The 20,279-nt window shown below is 36.8% G+C and overlaps 1 protein-coding gene across 3 annotated transcripts in view; it reads right to left on the bottom strand.

Moving 5' to 3' along the window:
* Positions 1–20,279, bottom strand: part of SCAPER (S-phase cyclin A associated protein in the ER) — a 148,749-nt gene that overhangs the window by 60,305 nt on the left and 68,165 nt on the right. For all 3 annotated transcript variants that reach the window (XM_051628465.1, XM_051628468.1, XM_051628467.1), the window contains exons 21-23: positions 18,861–18,997; positions 15,519–15,584; positions 7,792–7,918 (exon numbers count right to left, since the gene is read on the bottom strand). In XM_051628465.1, coding sequence (XP_051484425.1) covers positions 7,792–7,918; positions 15,519–15,584; positions 18,861–18,997 — 330 coding nt within the window. The remainder of the gene's footprint in view (positions 1–7,791; positions 7,919–15,518; positions 15,585–18,860; positions 18,998–20,279) is intronic.

Here is a 20,279-nt window from a genome sequence, read left to right as displayed (position 1 = left end):
CCATGTGCCGTTGCAAGGGTGGAGGTGGAGAGGGCAAAGGACTGATGGGGGTTTGGGGTCTTCTGCTGCCCTGCTCTCTTCCACAGCCATGAATCTGCCTTGCCAGCTGCTGCCAGAGGTCACCCTTGCTGCTGGGAGGCTCTTGCCACAGCAGCCGAGCCCAGCTGCGGCTCAAGCACTGGAGACTGGCCACCCCACCTGCACTACAGACTAGCATTAAATACAGAGAGCACAAACAGTGGCTCATAAATATGTCTATTTAACTATGGGCATGTGGCTACTTTTTTATTTTTAATGAATACTGTGCGTGTGTCTACTTCTGTTTTCCCCTATAGAACACTCTGTATGATTGCCCTGTATGATAAGTCTTGACAGGATACATAATGACCACCTATGTAAATATCCTAACACAGCAGAACCAGGAGAGAAGCTGCTGCAAGAAGCTCAGGAGAAAAAAAAGCTGTGTAATTTCTCAGCACATTGGTATGAGAAGTGCCACAGAATTGACTGAACCTGATGGCAGAAAGATAAAGGCAGCCTCCAACAGGAGAACTGATGTTGAACAAAACTGGAGCCTATTTGTCCAATAGAAAAATCAACAATATTTAAAGCCTGTTTTGAACAGAGCCATAACTAAACACAAAACATTTTTTCTGTTTTTAAATTAATTAATTTAGCAGATAGCATCTTTGGCCTTAGAAGTTATATCAGTATTAAACAAAATAAATATTATGTAAGCGTTTTTCTTCTAATTGGACTTGTAACTAGATGTATTATTTCTACGGATTATGAGGACATGCAGTTGTCTCTGCCAGCAGTGTCCTCTAGTGGAGAAATAGGAGACATCAAGGAAAAAAGAAAGAAGGCTGCATCACTGAAATCACCCTGTTGAGGAAAACACAAACATCTCTCAATCATTAATGTGCCATAAAAGTTTGGCGTCTCGAGCCAGCTTTGTCATACTATAATAATGCTTAAACATAAGTAATTTTTTAAAGCTTCAGTTAGACTGAGAAATTAATCCCTTGCAAGGCTATATGCAATAATTGCTTGAGTGTGTTAAATAAGGAATGGATAGTGTGCCTGTGGGTGCATGCATGTGTATACATGAGATCACAAAATACAGACCACATGGCTGAAATTTGGGCAAAGCCAGTAGTCCATGAGTTAGGTAAATTCACCCAAACACTAATCTTCACCCTTTTTCATATGGAATGCCCTGTGGTGCTTTTTCTGATTTAGTAAGAGGTGGCAGATTAATTGACACCTCCTGCAATTTCCCCAGCCCTCAATGAATTAATGTATCAGACTTCATGCTGCCTTCTTTCAGAGGTGTAGTATCCTTAACACTTAACTAGCACCTGTAGCTTGCCCAAAGAAATGCTCTGCTACTGAAATGAGGAAACTTTCTATTCACTACTCCCAAACCCATCTATTATTGTCTTTATTCCTCTCTTCATCTCTTCCTTTTCCTACATAAAAGCCAAGCAAAACAATTTTGTGGGGGAAAAAGAATCACAGTTTTTTTAGGACCACAGATTTTTGCCACCATCTTATTCTCAGCTGACCCTTCAATGCTTCAAAGACAAGAATTATTAAATTTGAAAAGATTACTAAACAATTACTCTATCTGCTAGTGCTCCTGCTTTCCTCAGAGATACTGACCATCCTTGCTCCTGAGGAGCTGATTAACAGAACTAAGTTAAACTTAGATCAATTGTTTTTAGCCAAAATTTAGGTTTAAAATTTGCTGCTTCTAATTCACACTTGACAATTTGCTTCACAAACATCAAGCTACGGTCTGTGTGCTCTAAAGATTGTGTTTTTTCAGTGACAATCTAGTATAAAATACACTATTTATGTCACTCTTGCTTATCTTAGGAATTCAAACTTCCTTCTAAAGTTTTATATCAGATTTCAGTATCTTCTCTAATACTCATTCAAAGCAACAATGATTATGTGCAGCAGTGATGCCACATCCAGTTCAAATACAATCCACAGCAAGTTAAGAAAAGCTTAAAGATACATCATTGACTTCCAGCTAGTCCAGAATTCTATTCTTCTGAAAAATAAATCCCAGCCATTATATTCTGTGTCTCTCAATTCTCTCTTTGATGGCTACACTACTCTACTACACTGGAAACATGCAGCTACCTAGGTGCTTGGGTCAGCTTCTCACATTTTTCAGCACCAAAATCAAGTGCATAAGAGTTCAGAATCACAGCTCCCACTGTATTCTTAAATATAATTTAATAACTAACAATACTGAGTATTTATAGCATACAGTGTTTGCTTCTAAAATCTATTTGGTCTGTGTATACATTAATATATATATACACATACACACAGATGGGACAATTTTATATGTCTGTAGAGACTTTTGAATAAATTTACCATGAATGCTAAAAAAGCTTACATGTGTTCCACTTAATATTGCTGTTGCTCCCTACCATAGTTTTTCAGCAGGTTGTCATTTGACTGTTTCAGTTTCTAATGATTCAAAGTTTGTATTGTTGGGTTGAAAAAAAAAATCTGTAGTAGCCAGACAGGCAATTTAGTGTGCCTTCCAAAAACTGGCCTGTCAGTCTTCACACGGGCTGTGGCCACCACACCCAATGGCCTGACAGTTTAGAGAATGAAACATAAATAATGGGCTCGCCTGTGCTATTAAAGCCAACCATTTCTAACAGTCTTTCCAAGGGGATAAACACTGTCTGTCTAGAGTCCCCATGTATTTGAAAGCTATGACAAACATTTTCCTGAAATGTAAATAACTGACATCATGACTGCTGAAGCAGAGGGCTGAAAAAAACATCTAAAAATCCCAAATCCAAAAAACGTTGCCTGACACAAACCAAACCATTAACAGTCACTGAGAGAGAGCACATTGAGATCAAAAACATTGAGATAATAAAAAAAAAAATATATTAAAGCACTGCAATCAGTTAATAGCTCAGATTCACACATTTTTCAGTTACATAATTATGCCTTTTTCTAAGGAAGTATTTGTATTTCCCCTGAAATCCTCTTCCAGCAAGAATACTATTCTGAGTTATTATTAAAAATAAGTATCTTGAAACTTAGCCTGCTGAAAAGGAGGTACTTTTACATTTGTATTAAGAGAGCTGGTAGGTAACTATAGGCACTGCAGACCAATTTATTAGAGGCCTCCTCTTTGAGTCTTCTGGTTCCATTTTACTTCCACACTTTGACAACTTAGTTTGTGATCACCATTATTTACTGAGATTTTTACAGTACCTAGAAGGAGATTAGGGACACAGCCAGCCTCAAAAGTGCACAAAATCATGGCAAATTTCATGAGCTTCAGAACCAATTAAATCTTGTTTGTCAGGGCTTTTTGTGCCTTGTGAGGGATGTGAGAGCTTCAGCTGGAATGTTTGCTTAGGTGTGGACATGGATAAAACCTCCATCCTTCCCCTGTGGCTGCAGCTCTCTCCTCTGCAAGATCTTCTGTTTTACGACTTAAGCTGTGAAGATCTTTTTCAAACTAGTTGCCTAATGAGAAACATCATACTTCCAGTTAAGCACTGCACCTGGATTCCAAACATCATGAGGTTCCCTCAAGATCATATTGACTCTCCCTGTAATATTCCCAGTCAGAAGGATGGGAGAGACATTAAGGACTTCCCTAGATGTCACATGTAAGTATTGCACAAATCTAACTGAAGTGATTTAACTGCAGTTTTTAGCTGCAACTGAGCCAGGTGAAAAGATTACTGCCCTCAGCTGCTTGTCACTGTCCTTTACTGAAGGTAGGATCCTTGCCATGTTCCTCAGAATAACAGTTATCTGACATCTCTGCCTAGTCCAGGACTATCAAAATCACCTAGAATACTTAAAATGTTTTAAAGTAGGACTTTTAAAACCTGGATTCCCCAAAACCCTTCTAAAAACAAATTTGAGGAAGAACTTTACGGAAGTGATGTTCTGTCAGCAAGTCTAAGAATGACCATCCAAGGATGAAAAGCCCAGCTCAGGTGCATAGCCTTAGAAATACATGTATTTCAGTCTGTGTAGTGTCCAATGTCTACACAGCAGAAAATGGTTTCTTTTCTTTATTTTTTTTTTAACAAGTAAATCTCCCCCCTGTAGATTGAGGAAATAAATGACATAATGGACTTAAACCTGCACCTGTAGTCACACTAATAGGATACACAGTTTTAAATATGCTGTTTTCTGAAAGTGTTCCCCATTCCAGGACATTTCTGTATGAGAGCCCAAGTCAAACTTGAGCAGCAAATCCAGGATTCCTTGCACATCTGAAACACACTGCTGCCCTCAGTAACGGATGTGTAAAATTAGTCCATCAAAGAATGAACATGTATAAAATCAAAGAACTCTGGAAGCAAAACTGCTTTAGGCCTGCAGTTTCAAACACCAGCTCTGCCCTTCTTTAGGAGGAGACAGGAGTTTTCCTTTTAGTATCAAAGGCCCATTCATGGGAGATCTTAAACTGAGCGTTATCAGATATTATTAAGAGCTTGAAGAGTCCCAATGACAATCTGCCAACATCAGGCTGGGCTTTTTTGGTAACATTGGCATGAGTTCTGCTGTTTTCTCTGTGTGTGTTTGTTTTTTAAACATACTTCTAAACAAAGCAGAGGTGAAAGTTAATACAACTTCCTTACAGGACTTCTGCCAGAAAAGATGAGAGAGACTATGCACAAAACCCAGGACTGCCTTCCAACAACCCAGAGCACACCCAAAGCAGCACCCTCGCAGTATGTGTTGTAGATGGGTCTTGGGGACAGCATCTACCAGGCATAGACAACACCAACCAGGTTTGAACCTCCTGCTTGATGTTACTAGCAAAAGCAGGGGGTCAAATATATTTAAAACTGGACTGACACTGTGGTTTATGTTTGTTTCATTAAAGTACATGTGAACCACAGACTGTATGCAATCATGACCATACCCTGATCCTGATCCTCAACACCTGCATGCCAACTTGCAAACATTTTTCTGGCATTGGATGCAATACTACCAGTGGTTGTAGATCTTGATCCAAGACAAAGTAGACATACCAAGAAGTGTCTGATGAACTAACAACCACACGAAGCAAAGCAGCTCCTCATCCATTTATTAGCACTCAAATCATGCATTGAATCCAAAGTGAAAGTGGTCAGTTTTGCTGTGTGACATGGGGAATCAGCAGCAGTCCATGACTTCTGTGTTAATGAGCAGCAGGTACAATGCTACAATAAACACAGACAGGACTTCAAAAAACCTCAGTGGTTAAGATGTTATTTTTCTGAGAGACACAATTCTCTAATTATCTAGAGGGTATGCTGATTAAAAAAAATTAGTTTCTTTTTTTTTTTTAAAGAAACTCTTCTTGCTGTATTGGTGAAATCACTTGGCCCCACATGCTGAATCTCCTTACGTCCACGAGAGCAGGAAGGCATGTGACACAAAAGCAAGTCTGACCACAATAATCATGCAGACATTTCTCAACCTAGAATGTTCTCATGTTATAAAAGAAGTTCAGAAGTGAGAAAAAAAAGCTTAGTCATTACTATGAAACACAGCAGATGAAGACAAAGTCCAAAAACGAATTTTCAATTCTACCTGAAGTGAAAACACAGTGAGACAGGGTTGTCAATCTTTCCTATGTAGCTTTTTTGTTTGCATAAAGGACACCCCCCCACTCTCTAATGCTCTTTTAGCACAGCCACGGAATTCCTAATGTGCTGAATAACCCTTCCTTCTGTTGAGAAATATAATGGTATTTATTTTTCTTATTTACTGTTATCAACAGCAGCTCAGCATTTTATTTTATAGTTTATAAAACAAATCTTTATTTCCTTGGAGAGACGGCATAAATTTTTCAGTCAGTGTAAACTACGAACAAAAGGAAAATCCAATGTTTCACAGAGTGACTGAAAAAAGGAATTTTTGAATCAATTTTGTTTTATAATACTTTTGTATGATTTCTGAGCCTGAAGAATTTCTAGTAAGTGGCAAGGATCTATTGTAGTGAACTCTGTCCTCCCTCAGGGCAATTCTTTATGCAACCCAGGCCATTAGCAAGGGTAAATCAATGTTACCCGCTCACACACTCTGACAGCTTGTGTGGTTCCCACTCCCTCATTCCTTCCCCCACATTATGGTATATTTTTATGCTCTCCAAGGAAATTCAATTAACAGTATCAGTCTCCTCCTCTCAGTCGACAACTGACACCATCAAGATTCTCCTCACCACCAAGTGCCATGTAAGATGTGTCTACTGATTTCTCGACTCACAAGTTAACAACAGAATTACTACCCATTTTTATAAATGACTATGTAGGATCTGTGCTGTAAACACAGTGGAAGCTATTGAAATCAATCTTTCTTGACCTTATTGATTGGGACACTTGGATATAATACTACTTGTCGAGGGGTAATGTTTTGGGGGTAAAAACCCAAATCAACATCAAAATAATGCTTGCCTATTAATACTATCAGATTAATCTTTTAATTCCCCACTGCAAAGTCAACAAGCAGTAAGATGTTGGGAACAATTAATGATTAGCATCTAGCTGCAATCCATGTCTCATTTTAAAAAGCGTCAGAAAACATCTACTGATGAGGCTGGATACAATGCCACTTTCCAAAACCAGTTTCCAAAAATGATTTACGTAACTTTTCAAAATAGGCACATCCTTTTTAAAATCTTCATGCAACAACATTTCTGTTTTTTGAAAGAAATAACCCATTTTTCAATTAAAATAAACACTGCAAATTTTGAAAATGTCACTACTCTTCCAAAAACACTATTAAACTTGATCATCAGCTCAAAGTAACTAATAGAATACACAGCAGAAGCCTGTGCATCCCAGGCAGCCATCAGTATTTAAAAGCAGATGCCATTAGCAATGGTGTTCCACATTGACTACGCTGTGAAAAGCATCAGGCAGAGCTCTCATCTTCACAGATACCAACTCTAAACCACAAGGATGCAACACCCTCCTGAGATTTCACTCTACTTTTCATGATTTCTTGATTACAGATATGAAAGAGAAGTATTTTCTTACGGTTAGAGAGGGAAAAGAATATAATGTTCTAGCTGAAAACTCAAATACCATGGTCCTAGTGGAGCACAAAACCACATAAACAAGACAAAGCACTGAGGCAGCAGACTGACCATGATGAAACAGTAAGAAATATGCAAATGCTTTTAGTTAAAAACATCCAGAAAACAAAACATGCTCTACAAATATGACACATCACAAAAATTCAAAACACAGAAAAATCCATATATATACACATCACACCATCTTCTAGCAAAGACCTTCTGGCTTTGTTGTACTCTAGGAAAACTCAACAGATTTGTGCTCCTTCAAAACTCAGCTGTAACACCATGACATGTGGCTGTGGCAGCCAAGCTGGCTCTTGCTCTTTTTTCTGTTCTTTACTAATTGTTTTGGGCACTTACTGTAAAAGCTGTTTGTGGGTATGCACTATGAACTAGACATCTGAAATGGCCCAGGTTAAAAACAATCCTAATGAAATACAGTGGAAGTACACCTTACCATTATGTGCATGATCTAGAATCAGCCCAGCATGTTTCCAGCACTACTGCAAAACTGCCTATATAAAATCTGGTGTCTAAATAAAAGCATCCACTGCTGCAACCAATACAGAAAAATGTAATAGCAGACACTGCGTGTTACATGGAGGTCAAGTATTCATCAACATGTTTAAAATATTTGCAAATCCAAACTAATGCCATTTGAGGCAACACAGTTTATAGGTTAACCATAAGTTGTAGAGTAATAGTCACAATACCTCTTTTTCCAGAATACGAGAGATCTCTCCTAAAGTCCTGTCCAGAGCAGACACCTTGTTGTTCCCCAATGAGCAGCTATCCTGCATTTGGAGGTGCTTTAAGAGATCTTTTACTAAACGCTGCAACCTTCAACAGTAAACAGAAAACAGAGAGCAGTTAAAGCAAAGAATCTCCTGATAATCTGAAGTTTCATCCTTGCAATGAAACTCTGCTAACTACATTTCAATCAGCAATCTTGAAAACCTGTGTAAAAGTATCATAATCCATACTGACCCGCATGTAAATTATGCAATACAGCAAGGAGATAGAGTCATCTTAGACTGTGACACCTCACTATCTACTTTTTCAGGTAAATGGCACAGAAATAGTGTGAACAGTACAGCCACAAAGGTTCTAAATTCTTCATTATCTACATGCTTGTTCCTGTTGCTATTCAAAAGAGTTAATTTTCCTATTCTCTCTCCACAGTTATCCTGCTAGTTTTTGCCACCTTCACTTGAAACATAGTTTCATCCTCCTTTTCTTCTATCATTAAATTCTTTCTGCCCCCTTAGGTGAGTACTTTGCTCCTGAGATAAGTAAGGGAAATAGAACTGCAGACTACTTGGCTAATTTCTTATAGGTACTGTAAAAGAAATGGCTTTTTAGAATTATGTGAGTAACTAAAAAGTAGTGGCTTTGCAGACTACCTCAGAAAGGGCATTTTATTAATGAGGGTCAGTAACGAAGCCAAAATGCAGTGGTGGGAGAGATGGAGAGACACGTGGGTTAGGATTCATTTCCATTTTACACAACTACATATGGGCTGTTCACTCATGCTCTCCTGCTAGGCAGCAAGTACAAATAATGATTTGCAGCATTTTGAGTCTTGGACTTCATATCAACTAGTCAGCTGAATCCACTAATATTCAGCCAGGATTTTTCTATGACAAGAAAAATAAAGGGAGATTTTATCTTGATGAGATTTTCTGCACTGCTATTTCCTTTGTGGAAAATGAGGTTGGAGGAAACCTCTGTCTAACTCAGTAAGCCCTGAACTAAAATAAGAAAGAAAAAAGAAAATTAAAAGCCGTAACACAAATAACTGCAGGACTTGGGCAGTAAATCTGATGACCACTCATTCTGCTGAGCATAAGGAGTGGATTGCAGCTCCAATGAAAAGTCAAATTGCTGCAGTCCAGAAAGATGATCTAGAAGCAGAGCATTTCAGGTGTTCTCACAGAATGTGATATAGAATTGCCTTGGCAATATCCTAGTGCATTAACAAAAAATAAAGACTTCCTGTCTTTGAAATATTTACCCAAATCCATGATTAAAGCATATATAAAGCACTGAAACAACCCACCACACTATATTGTAACTTCATCAGACAGAAGACAGGGTTTTCATTTGCTTCATATAACATCAGAGGAATGGAATTTAACCAGGATTAACCATAGTGGCTAAAGAAAAGGACTCTCCTAAGCTACATCAGGCATCAGCATGTCTAAAGTTTATCTCACCAGGACTCAAACAGAAAATAATCATATTCTATTGTTAATTCTGTTGATAAATTCCCTTCCTACATAAATTAAACATCACATTCAGTTTCTACGCTCAGTTTAAAAAAAAAAAAAAGCTGTACAACACATAAGCTTTTGGGAAAACTTCCAGCTTTCCATTTCTTCTATAAGTCTTTCTGGACACTTTTACCAAAATTCAAACTTTCTAAGTGTGTGTCGTTCAGCATCATACAGTAAGAAACATGAAGAATAAATTTTCAGTTCTGCCACATTAAAGAATTACATCCTCATACCCTACTGAATGTTGGTCATCTGCCAAAGAAAGGTAACCTATGCTATGTGATCACATGGGGAACAGAGGGAAATAAAAACTCCCTCCTACCACCACGTGAAACTCGGAGAAATTATTTTTATTTAATATCCTTTATACTGACTTCTTGGCAACATCAGAGAAATAGCAATAATTTTAGTACTGTTTCAAGGATGTGAAATCTATATGAGATGACTTGTGCTTGGATACAGAACTTATCATTGCTATGAATGCATCTGGAAAGAGAGAACTCTCTGTACATACTGCACTCCTTGTGCACTCTTTGTATGCACTGTGGATTAATAGAGCACAATATCAACACCTGATCTAGTGTGTACATGGAAACACCATTGAGTCCAAATCCAAACATTTAAATAAAATTATTTCATCCTCTGTCTCCCAGTTTGCATCCTCCAATGCTTACTACGCCATATAGGGAATGGTAACTGCAAATTTACTGGGTTAAACAGAAAGGAAAGTTAATGTCTTTTTATCTAAAGTTATTCACATCTCATCAATTAATATTTTAGCATTGCTCAACAGGTAACTCAGAATGCAGAAGAAACATCAGAAAGGACATAAGGCACTGATTAGTGTTGGAATGTTAGCATAGCATAAACTTGAATAAATAGCACATTCAGCAAATACAACATTATCTGATCCTTTTGTACTGCAAATGGGAAAATGAAAGATACTAAAATCAAATGTTTATATAGCAAATATATAATTAAAACAGAGAATTATATGAATTAAGGGTTTCTTTGTAGCACGGGCTAAATATTTTAGCAGATTTTATAGGCTAAAATAAAAAGATCTCTTCATATTTATAGGCCACATTTCTTCTCTAGAAAAAAAGCCTTGAAATAGTGACATCAGTACATTTCAGCACTTCCACAATTCAACCCATGATTTCTTGGCTGTACACTGCATGCAAGGAAGGATTAGTAGGACTGGCAGAGCACTGGATTCTCTGCAGTTCCTGTTCGGTTCCTCCTCCCGCATGTTCCTTCCGAGGGTGGCCAGATGCCAGCCAGACACACAGCCCCAATTCTTCCCACTGCAGCCCCTCCCTGGAGAGAACAGAGAAAGTCTGTGGCAACTGCTGCCCAGCCTGACCCAGACTTCTGCTGTATCCTCCTAAAGCAACTCCCAGCCCCTGCACTGTCCTGTCCTGCCTGAGCAACAGGAATGTACCTGGGGCACCTCTGGCTACTCCCACTGCTCTAGGGACACAATGGAACCACTCTTCATCTCAGCATAGTCCCCAGCACTGCTAGACATAAAACATCTACATCTGCTGCTTTATATATCTTCAGTTTTTGAAATGGAAGCTCTTTGGAAAATTATGAAAAATTCCTGTAGAGATTATTTTCTGAATTAATTTATTTGAATCCCTGTAAGAATGCTCTAGCAAATCTCTGCAGATGAAGTCTACTGCCCACCAAATAATAAAGTAGGTATTTCTCTTTTTTTAAAGTTTATTTTAATTTTATCTTACTAACACTTTGGCTCTTGTATAGCCCACACAGCTGTCTGGAAACTCAACTTTGTACAAATACTTCCAGCTTCAGAGATTATCTATTTTTTTTTCCCAGTAATAAGTATGTTGGTATAATAACTTGTAACTGGCCTAACTGGACCCCGGCCTACAAGATTAGTTTATCTTGAGAATGCACTGATATAAGGAAAATAAGGAAGAACTGCATTGTTAAAGACATTTAGTTTGGGGTCTTCGCAAGAACAAACTTCACATGATATTCAGTATATTTCCTCCAGCAGAAATGCTATCTGAAGTATCCCTTTACACAGTTTAAAAAAAGGGTAAGTAAAGATAAACACATGAAAAAAATAAGTCCTTCTTGCATGAGGAGAGACTGGGTAAAGTATTAGACAAGGGGGTCATCTTTTTCCCCTGCAATCCTGCTAACTTTAGGCGTATGGCAAACATTCCTTACCTGACTTTCCCTGCTTGTATTAAAGGATGACCATTACACTTTGCTACCTGCAGATTGCTTTAAAACTGAAAAATAAGGCTTGTGGGTTAGCAGATACTAAATAGATGTAAATAACACTCCAACTTTGTGAAAACATGTTCCTTTTCTTTAAAAAATGTGCTCTGATGGAGACCAGAGAATGCTGCGAACAGAAAGAGCCATCACCAACAGACTTTTTGACAGGCTAAACTTACAGACTGGACACTAAGTAATTAAATTCACATCAATTCCCAGAGAATACAAATTAATACTACATATCCATAAAGAATCCAGCAGCATTTATAAACTGACTTAAGTGCCAGTGGTGGCCAAGCAGCTAATGCACAGTGGAGACAGGCCAAAGAGCAACAGGTAGGCCTTTCACTTGAAAGTCCCTCTCGGCCCATGAAATAGTTCAGAGACCAAAGTATCTACCAAATAAGGCAGGATTTTGAATTATCCCTCCACCCCTCCCACCCCCCACACATTAAAGAACCCATTTTTAAAAATAGATATTAAAAATTAATAATAAATCTGTTACAGACATCATCTAAAACTCTTGTTTCCAAAGAACTACTTAAGAGCCTTTCACAGCCCCACTCAGGAATCAGATTCAGTGCTCTGCAACTGAAAAAGGTTTACATACCATGTCTATCAAAGCAGGATAAAGCCTGTCTGCTTATTGATAGCAGTGTATTACCAATGTAAAGCTTATAAAGCACTTGGATCAGTGCTTCCTTAGTGCAAAAGGGTTTATAAATCTGCAAACCATAAACAAACAGTACTGAAACAATCTATCAGCTGCAACAGGAAATCAGTGCTCTCATAATATTAAGGTGGCTTAATCTTAAAGGTGATCTAAAAAGGCTTTTTACCTGCCAAAGGCTAATTCTGGGTTCTGTCTTTCTTCTGTAACAACTGACAACATGACTAAGAACTAAAATCAGATAAGAAATTGCATTCCATAAATGTTTTTAGTTGTTGCAAAGATACGATCAATTTGGGAGGGTATGAGGGAGCAAAGAAATGTGGCATAAGCAATGAAGCATAAGTGAAAGTTATTTTTAATTATTTCATCCTAAACTGCATTTGCTTGTTAAGCAAACAAACAAATCTACCAATTGTGCTAGATTTTAAATTGAATTAAAAACGTTCTCATTTTAAAATCCCACAGCCCACTAAGTTAAAAAGTATTCTCTGTTTATTAGTATACTTCCACTCCAATCTGAACACCTCAAACCTTCTTTTGGTATAAACAAAAAGTACTGGCATTTGTTTTGACACAAAGAACACATTTAGCACTCTCAGTTTTTACCCACTTCATTTTATGATGTAACTTTTCTCAATAACTCTGCAGATCTCCTGAGAGTGTGTGTTGGAGAGCTGTTAGGACTCCTAGTATTGGCAAGAGTTTGCTTCTTCTCAGCCAGGTACAGTAGCAGTTAATATTAGCTCACAGTACAGCACACTGTGTGCTGGCTAAAAAGGCAATAGTTAAGTGTTGTCATAGCTTCTCAATGTGATGATGTTTGAGTGAAGATCTACTTCTTTTTGTTTCTTTGAGCTAATTCTTCGTTCTGTTTCAAGGGTGTTTTCCTATTAATTTTGCCTGTATTAAGAATATGTTTTTCCATGTGAACAGATACGTTCTGGGCTAAATATCCTGCTTCATGAAATTTCTTGCCCTCTAATCCTCTCCTTTAAAGGAAAAGATAAAACCATCCTTCCCCATCCTTCTCCCATTTTGTATTATGCATTGTGTAAAGTAAATTTTACTAGAGTTGAACTGTGGTCCTGGTTGACTCACAGACAATCCTCTATTTCTTCTTAAATAGTTGGTTCATATTCAAGTTCCCATTGCTACCCCCTTGGTATTAAAGAAGCTTGCAAACATTTGAGCCCTGATGGCAGGTAAAAAGTTGTGTAATTTTGAAAATAACAGTAACTATTACATCTGAAACTATGTTCTAAAAATTTAGATGAAAGCATCTGCTAGAGTACTAGATTTCTCTGTGAAGACTTCAAAAGAAATCTCCCAGAATATCTGTGATAAAAGTGAGCTACCCAGTGGCCATCACACTAGTTCACATCTAAAAGGGTACAGCCCTAACAGATGCAATAAAGGAGGAAAATAAGAAAGCAGATGGAACAGGAGATTCTGCCTGAAAGCACACTAGCATTTAATTCATTAAAGGGAAATGAAAATGCTAAACTCAGGATCAGTAAAGGGATTACAAGAAAAATAAACAAACCTGGGTTCTGTTGCACTGCAATTGAGACACAACAAGTACAGCACTGATAAAAGTCAGAAAGAAACTAAAGCGGAAATACTACGGCTTATCAGTATTTTCAGTCACTCAAATGCCCCACATTTCTACTTTCTGACAATTAGACACTATTTTTTAAATTTTCTGGTAGCAAAGAAAATCAAAACACAGAAGCTAAAAATCTAGAAGTCTTAATCTGCCATGAAACTAATTTTGAAAATTGAAATGCTGATTATTAAGAAAGTAAGCCAACAACAGAAGCTCCTTCCCCATGTGTTTATGCAGGTGTGCCATCTGGTGGAGATCTTTCATTTTCTTATGTCAAATCTCAATGATGAATTTTTATTATTTTAAAATACATACTGAGATTCAGCAGCAGGTTTTCAAACTATTGAAAAATCTATGTGAAAGATAAGGCATACAGACTAGTTGTATACAGCAAGGATCTGAACATCTTAACTAACAGTAACTGACAAAAAAATGCTACCTTCAAGTACATCAGCAATTTAAGAGAAATAACCACAAAAAATAGAGGTTATTACCTCAGTCTGAAGACATAGTATCTCCAACCTGGAAAGTACTTGTTAGTTCAGGATTAAGGTATTTTGAGAGGCTGTTGAGACACCACAGCCTCTTGACTGCCCTGCCCCAGACTTTGTGAATACAAGGGTAAGAAAGGCACAACCTCTGCCCACCATCCTGCCTAACAATGCCCTGCAAACTGATGTCCCAGGAACACTAACAACAGGACAAGCACACATAATCCTCTTCGCTCATCTGTTTCTTGTCGCAATTTTCAACTCAGGAATCTCTTGGGCTGGATGTGCTCTCCTAGAACTGCAGTAAAGCAGGCAAATCTGTATGACTTTTGTCCATGAGTTCCATCCATCTGATTGCAGACTACACAGAGAATCACTGTCTTTGGTTTCTTTTGAACCTGGCTCCATCTTCATTCTGTGCTCCCTCATTTTGGTACCAGGAAGGACAGCAAGCAATCGACACCCATCTGTTTATGTCCTTGTAGATCTCTTTAACATATAACCCTGTTAAAACTTCCTCCCATTATCACATTTTTCTCCAGAATAAGAAATACTATTTTATTTAATCTCTAACAGAATATTCTGCTTTCCTTCCTTGTCTTCTCTCAACCTTTAAAAATTCTGGCATATTCTTTCTAAGATGAAGAACCAAAACTGCATGTGGTATTCATAAGATTTAGATGACCCAGGCATTTGTACGTAACAACATTCTCTCTTCTTTTTTGCACCTATCTTAGTAATTTTAGAATAATAGAATTTGTTAAGGTTGGAAGAGACCTTAAAGATCAAACGTTTTAGCAGTTATTTCCTTTAACAGCACAAAGTACTGAGCTGGAACTACCCTTTACTTTTCTAAGTTAAAATCCCACTTTGTATGTGAAGACAAAATTGTGTTCTGCCTTCCACCTCCACTGTGTAGCTGAAGGAAAAATTGCATTTATAAGCTCTGAAAAAACTGCATTTTTAAGCTCTGACCTTTTGGTCACAGAAATTAGAATTACAAATTCATCTGCAATTCAAGACTCAGAGGGAACCTTACCACACCTGCTCCACAGGAAATTTCAGAAGCACTTCTGCCACAGACTGAGGAAGAAAAAAAAGGGTATGTTTAAAATATATTAAGTTAAATGCTTACTTGGCTTTAAATGGGGAATCAGAGATGGGATTTTTTCCTTCCATCAAACTCTCATATTCCTTTGCCCTGGAAGAGAAAATATTCATTACTATTGACTGTTGTCTAAAGGGTACAGTATGTATTTCTAGCAAGATAATTCTAACCTTTAGGTTTTTTCTATTTCACAGTAAGGCATTTCTGTCAGTTCGGCCTATCAGAATCCATACTAATGGTTAACTGTTGGCCATTAATGATTCACAATTAAGATTACTACTTCAGAATAACATCAGTACTCAAATGGTGTATTTAAGTTGACTTTCCAAATGGTAGAAAATACAAGTGATATACAACAACTGCAGTTATCTAATTGCTTATAAAATTACCATATTAATCTTCTGTGAAAATATTAGTGATTTAGACATGTAGTGCAGATGAGAAAATCACTACATCACAGAGATGATAATTAATATACAGATAATTTGTTATATTTACAGATTCAGGACCTTTTTATAACTACTATTGTAATGTAATAAACCTTGTTACACATACAGCATAGAAGTAAATACCTCCATGAATGGAAACAAGAGAGACAAACTTCCTCAGTCCCCTAAAAGTATTATTTGCACTGGCCATGTGCCAAAAAGTAGGAAGAATTAGAGAAGCCTTTTTTTCCACAGAGGACAATGTAATTAATGGCTTGAAAAATTCTCCAAAAAAACCTGTATACACACCTGAGGAAAACATAAGTGGCACACTGGACTAAATCTGTGATTAAGTATGTGATCTGTCTCTACACAGAGCACCTTTAACAAGGCCTAGAGTGCCAAAAAGGCCCTCAGGACAGAAGCAGAAAAAAAAAAAATCTGCCTTGGGGCAACTTTCACCCATAAAAATGGAGCTTCCTATTAATTTCCAAGGCATTCTGAATATTGACTGCTATTAGCTAACATTCTTGCCAACTTTACAAACATCCAATTGTTTTTTTCAAATCTAAGATTTTGACAGTAGTTTCCAATGTGAAATGTATTTCACTACTGCACTGCAAAAAAAAAAACCAACAGGGATTCAGTAAAGATTTCATGCGTCTTATTTCTCTCAGACACATATAATAAATGTTTCTTTTCTGTTCACAAGGGGATCAAGTTTTCCAAAGCTACTCAGTTTTTCCCTTGGCTTGCTCAACCTATACAACTTACGCTACACACAAATATTGTCACATTACCACAAGCTCTGATTTGTGGATCATTAATACAGCTATTAATCACAAACAAATTTAGTATTACACATGAAGGTGAGATTCCTTTATTAACCTTTTGCCTTCTTTCCTGCTTCTTAGCCAGAAACAACACATGTCAGCTTTGAGTTTTGTACAGGCGAGTCAGTCAAACATGAAAAATCACCTAAAACATCTATTACTAAATGAACAGGACGAGAGTGTTTTAAAGCCACTGCAAAGTGTATCTCCACTGTACATTCCTTCTAGCTGGTAACTACACCTCTGTTGCTTGAAGTTAGCTTTCATCAAAACTCCTTTCACCATGGGGGTACCAAAGCCTTCTTCTGATAGCAGCACATATATGTTAACCTGAGGTAATAATTTACTTAGCTATATATCAGGTGTTACTACAGCATCAGTTTAATGGCCTTGGGTAATAAATATAATTAAGTAGGCTAACAAGACTTCTTAACAAATCTAACAACCCATTGATCACAATTTGTCTCCTCATTCACCTTTGCCCTTCATTGCTTTGATACTCTAATAGTGATGCAGAAATTCAGGAGAGCAACGGGAACCTATCTGAATGCAGTTACTTCTTTTTTTCCAGTTTAAAATATGACAGCTTCCTAGAAACTGAAATGAATGTATAATTTCAAGTCTTGAGGTATAAGGGAATTTATTGTAACTAGTTCTTTTCCTAGAGAAGAGGAATAGTTGCAAATATGTACTAAACCATGATTTGTAAATAATCTGCTAACACCTGTGTTATTGATATGACATGCTCTTCAACTTTAAACAATCCCAAATAAATTCATTATTATTTTAACTATATGTTCCATCCAGTGCTAGTACTGTCCAGAGATCATGTCTAGCAAAAAACTCCTCTTAAATTCTGAAACTTTCACTGTATTTTACAATAGTAATCACCTTTGTAAAGTGATGCTCTTTTACTAGTGTTTTAATTATAATTTTTAATTATAAATACTCTGACTCATCCAGCAGGCTGACACTTAAGAATTCAAAATGTTGTGAAAAAGTTTTGCAACTTCCAGTGCCAAAAAAATATTCTTGTTTGAGCTTGCATTCCTACATCTGACAAATCTTTGACTAAATTCAACAGAAGAAGCTCTTGAGAAAGCATTAAAATTGGACTCAATAACTGCATTAAACCCACAGGTAATATGAGTAACTGCATCTGGAGCAACCAGAAACCTGGAATAATATATCACCCAGTTCCAACAGTGTCTTCTCATGGGGTATTCAGATTTGTTCATCCAAAGAGGAAAATGGTCAGAAGCAGTAACACATTGTTATATTATTGTGGTTTTGAAGATTAATGTGCCATTATTAGCACTATTATGAGTAATTAAAACCTCTCATTTTTACTGTAGCTCTAAAAATCCATTCAAGTGTTTTTATCTGTAACCCTTCTTTCTTAAAAACAAGGTACAGGAAATACATAACAACGACTCTCACCTTATGAGTAGCGTTTTTAGAGACAAATGCAAAAATATGTTACAATATTCATTTAAGTATTAACCTCAGCTGGGGACTATTCAGCTATGAAGACTGACATTGCCAGTTCATCATATAATGATGTCCTGCATATTCTACTGATTTCCAGATGTCATTTTTTAGACTAATAACAAATTGCAAGTCTGACAACTCACTTTCCATTCTAAGATATTTTTAACTTTTTGTTGTGACAGGCAACAAAAAATGATTACATTTAGTCATGGGATTTGACACCACAGCAGGCTGACTCCTATTTGTTGATTACTATTGATTTTCTTTGATACTTCATTTAAAAATCAATAGCTAGAAAGAAAAATAGGCATAGTTTACACAAATTTAAACAGACTATTGTATGCTACAAGAGGCTACAGTTTTGGCAGGGCTCTGGCATCCAATTATGAGAAAAGCTCTTAACAGGTGAAACCAAGGGCTCCAGATCGATATTCAGTTTTCTTTCTCAATCAGAGAAAGTGGCCATAAATTAGGCTCATCAGTGTTATTTTCAAGAAAATCCAAGGCAAATAATTTTAATTTTTTTTTCAGCCTTCTGCTGCACTCACACTAAAGGATGAAAGGTAAAGTTTAGAACAAAATTTAAGGGAAAAAAATAGAAAAGAAATTTTTACTACCTGGAGTTCATCCGTGCCTTCAACTTTTTGACTTTCTTTTTATTTTTTTGTTTCTCCTCTCCATCTTTCAAGGGTTCCACAGGAACAGAACTCTCAATCACAATATCCACAATGTACTTTTTTAATGAAAGGTGCTCCTGCAGAAAATATTGACATAATATTTAATCTTACAGTATGTGATGGAAATAATAGATCATGTTCCCAGGAAGTAGCAGTGGTACATATTTTACAAAGGTTAAGAAACTGAAAAGAAAAATACATTTTGGAAAAGAGATTATTTCATATTGGAGGGGCTACATCATGGGTATTACAAAGAGGAAAGGGAGAATAAGAGAGAAGTAAAGGAGAATAAGTAAGTCCCTAACTTTCATGAAACTGTTACCTAATAGGTATGAATTCCAAGTCAACATCATCTCACTTCTCTCCAAGCTGCCTTTTATAGCTGTGTGAAACCAATGCTACCAACTGAACTCATTATGTTAAAATAACTAATTCTGGTTTATGATTTTAACTCTTCATGAAAATCTAAACTTGTTTTAACTTTTGTTAGAATGCATAAAAATTATTCACTACTTACAATATTACCATTTAGCAATGGGAATATTACTTTTCCTCTCCCATTAGCAAATCTGCATTTAAGTAAAATTCTGGTAAAATCTCAGCTGCCCATAGAAGAAATCCTTTCTTTATGAAACACTACAGTTTTTACATAATGGTATCCAAGAAAATGAAATGTGATCACAGCATGTGATCTTAAAGTAACATTTTGTTTCAAGATTTTTTAAAAATGTTGCAAAAAACTTACTGTTTCTTCAGAGGTACTTTCAGTGACAGCACAGACCACAGTTGAAGGTCTGAATTTAAAATAAATATTTATAATTTAAAGATTAATAACCAATTAAGCTATTCCCCTAAAGCTATTCTCAATGTTGATTGTTCTATTCTAACCATGAATGGCCACGTAGGTGCTTCTAACAGTTACAATGACCAGAGGACTATCCAAAAAACTACACATGCAAACAACCACGTAAAAAATACGTCAAAACCAAACAAAAGCCAAAGAAACCCCACAGCTGCCTAACTGTTGACTACCTTATTTTTCCTCAGTTCTCTCAAGTTAGAAATTTACTCAAAGAACTCTATGCAGCCAGTTAGATTTCAATGACCAAGAAGGACTTCTACTCCTGGGTACCCCTTCTAAACCTACTTTTCAGTTTAAGCCTCATCTGAACTATTGATGTACTTCAGATCCTTGTCAGTGTAAGAAACTTACATAAATTTAACCAAAACAATTTTAAAACTGACCCACTTAAACCACTACAGTGCTCTCAATTACTCAGCTTTGGCTGAAAAATACATGTAACCTGATATTCTGCACAACACTGCAACATCTTTCGTTAAGGCTGCTTGTATTAAGTT

The sequence above is a fragment of the Apus apus genome, chromosome 10 (assembly GCF_020740795.1).
Source record: "Apus apus isolate bApuApu2 chromosome 10, bApuApu2.pri.cur, whole genome shotgun sequence".
Classification (NCBI taxonomy): domain Eukaryota; kingdom Metazoa; phylum Chordata; class Aves; order Apodiformes; family Apodidae; genus Apus; species Apus apus.
This window is presented reverse-complemented; position numbering and strand designations above follow the sequence as displayed.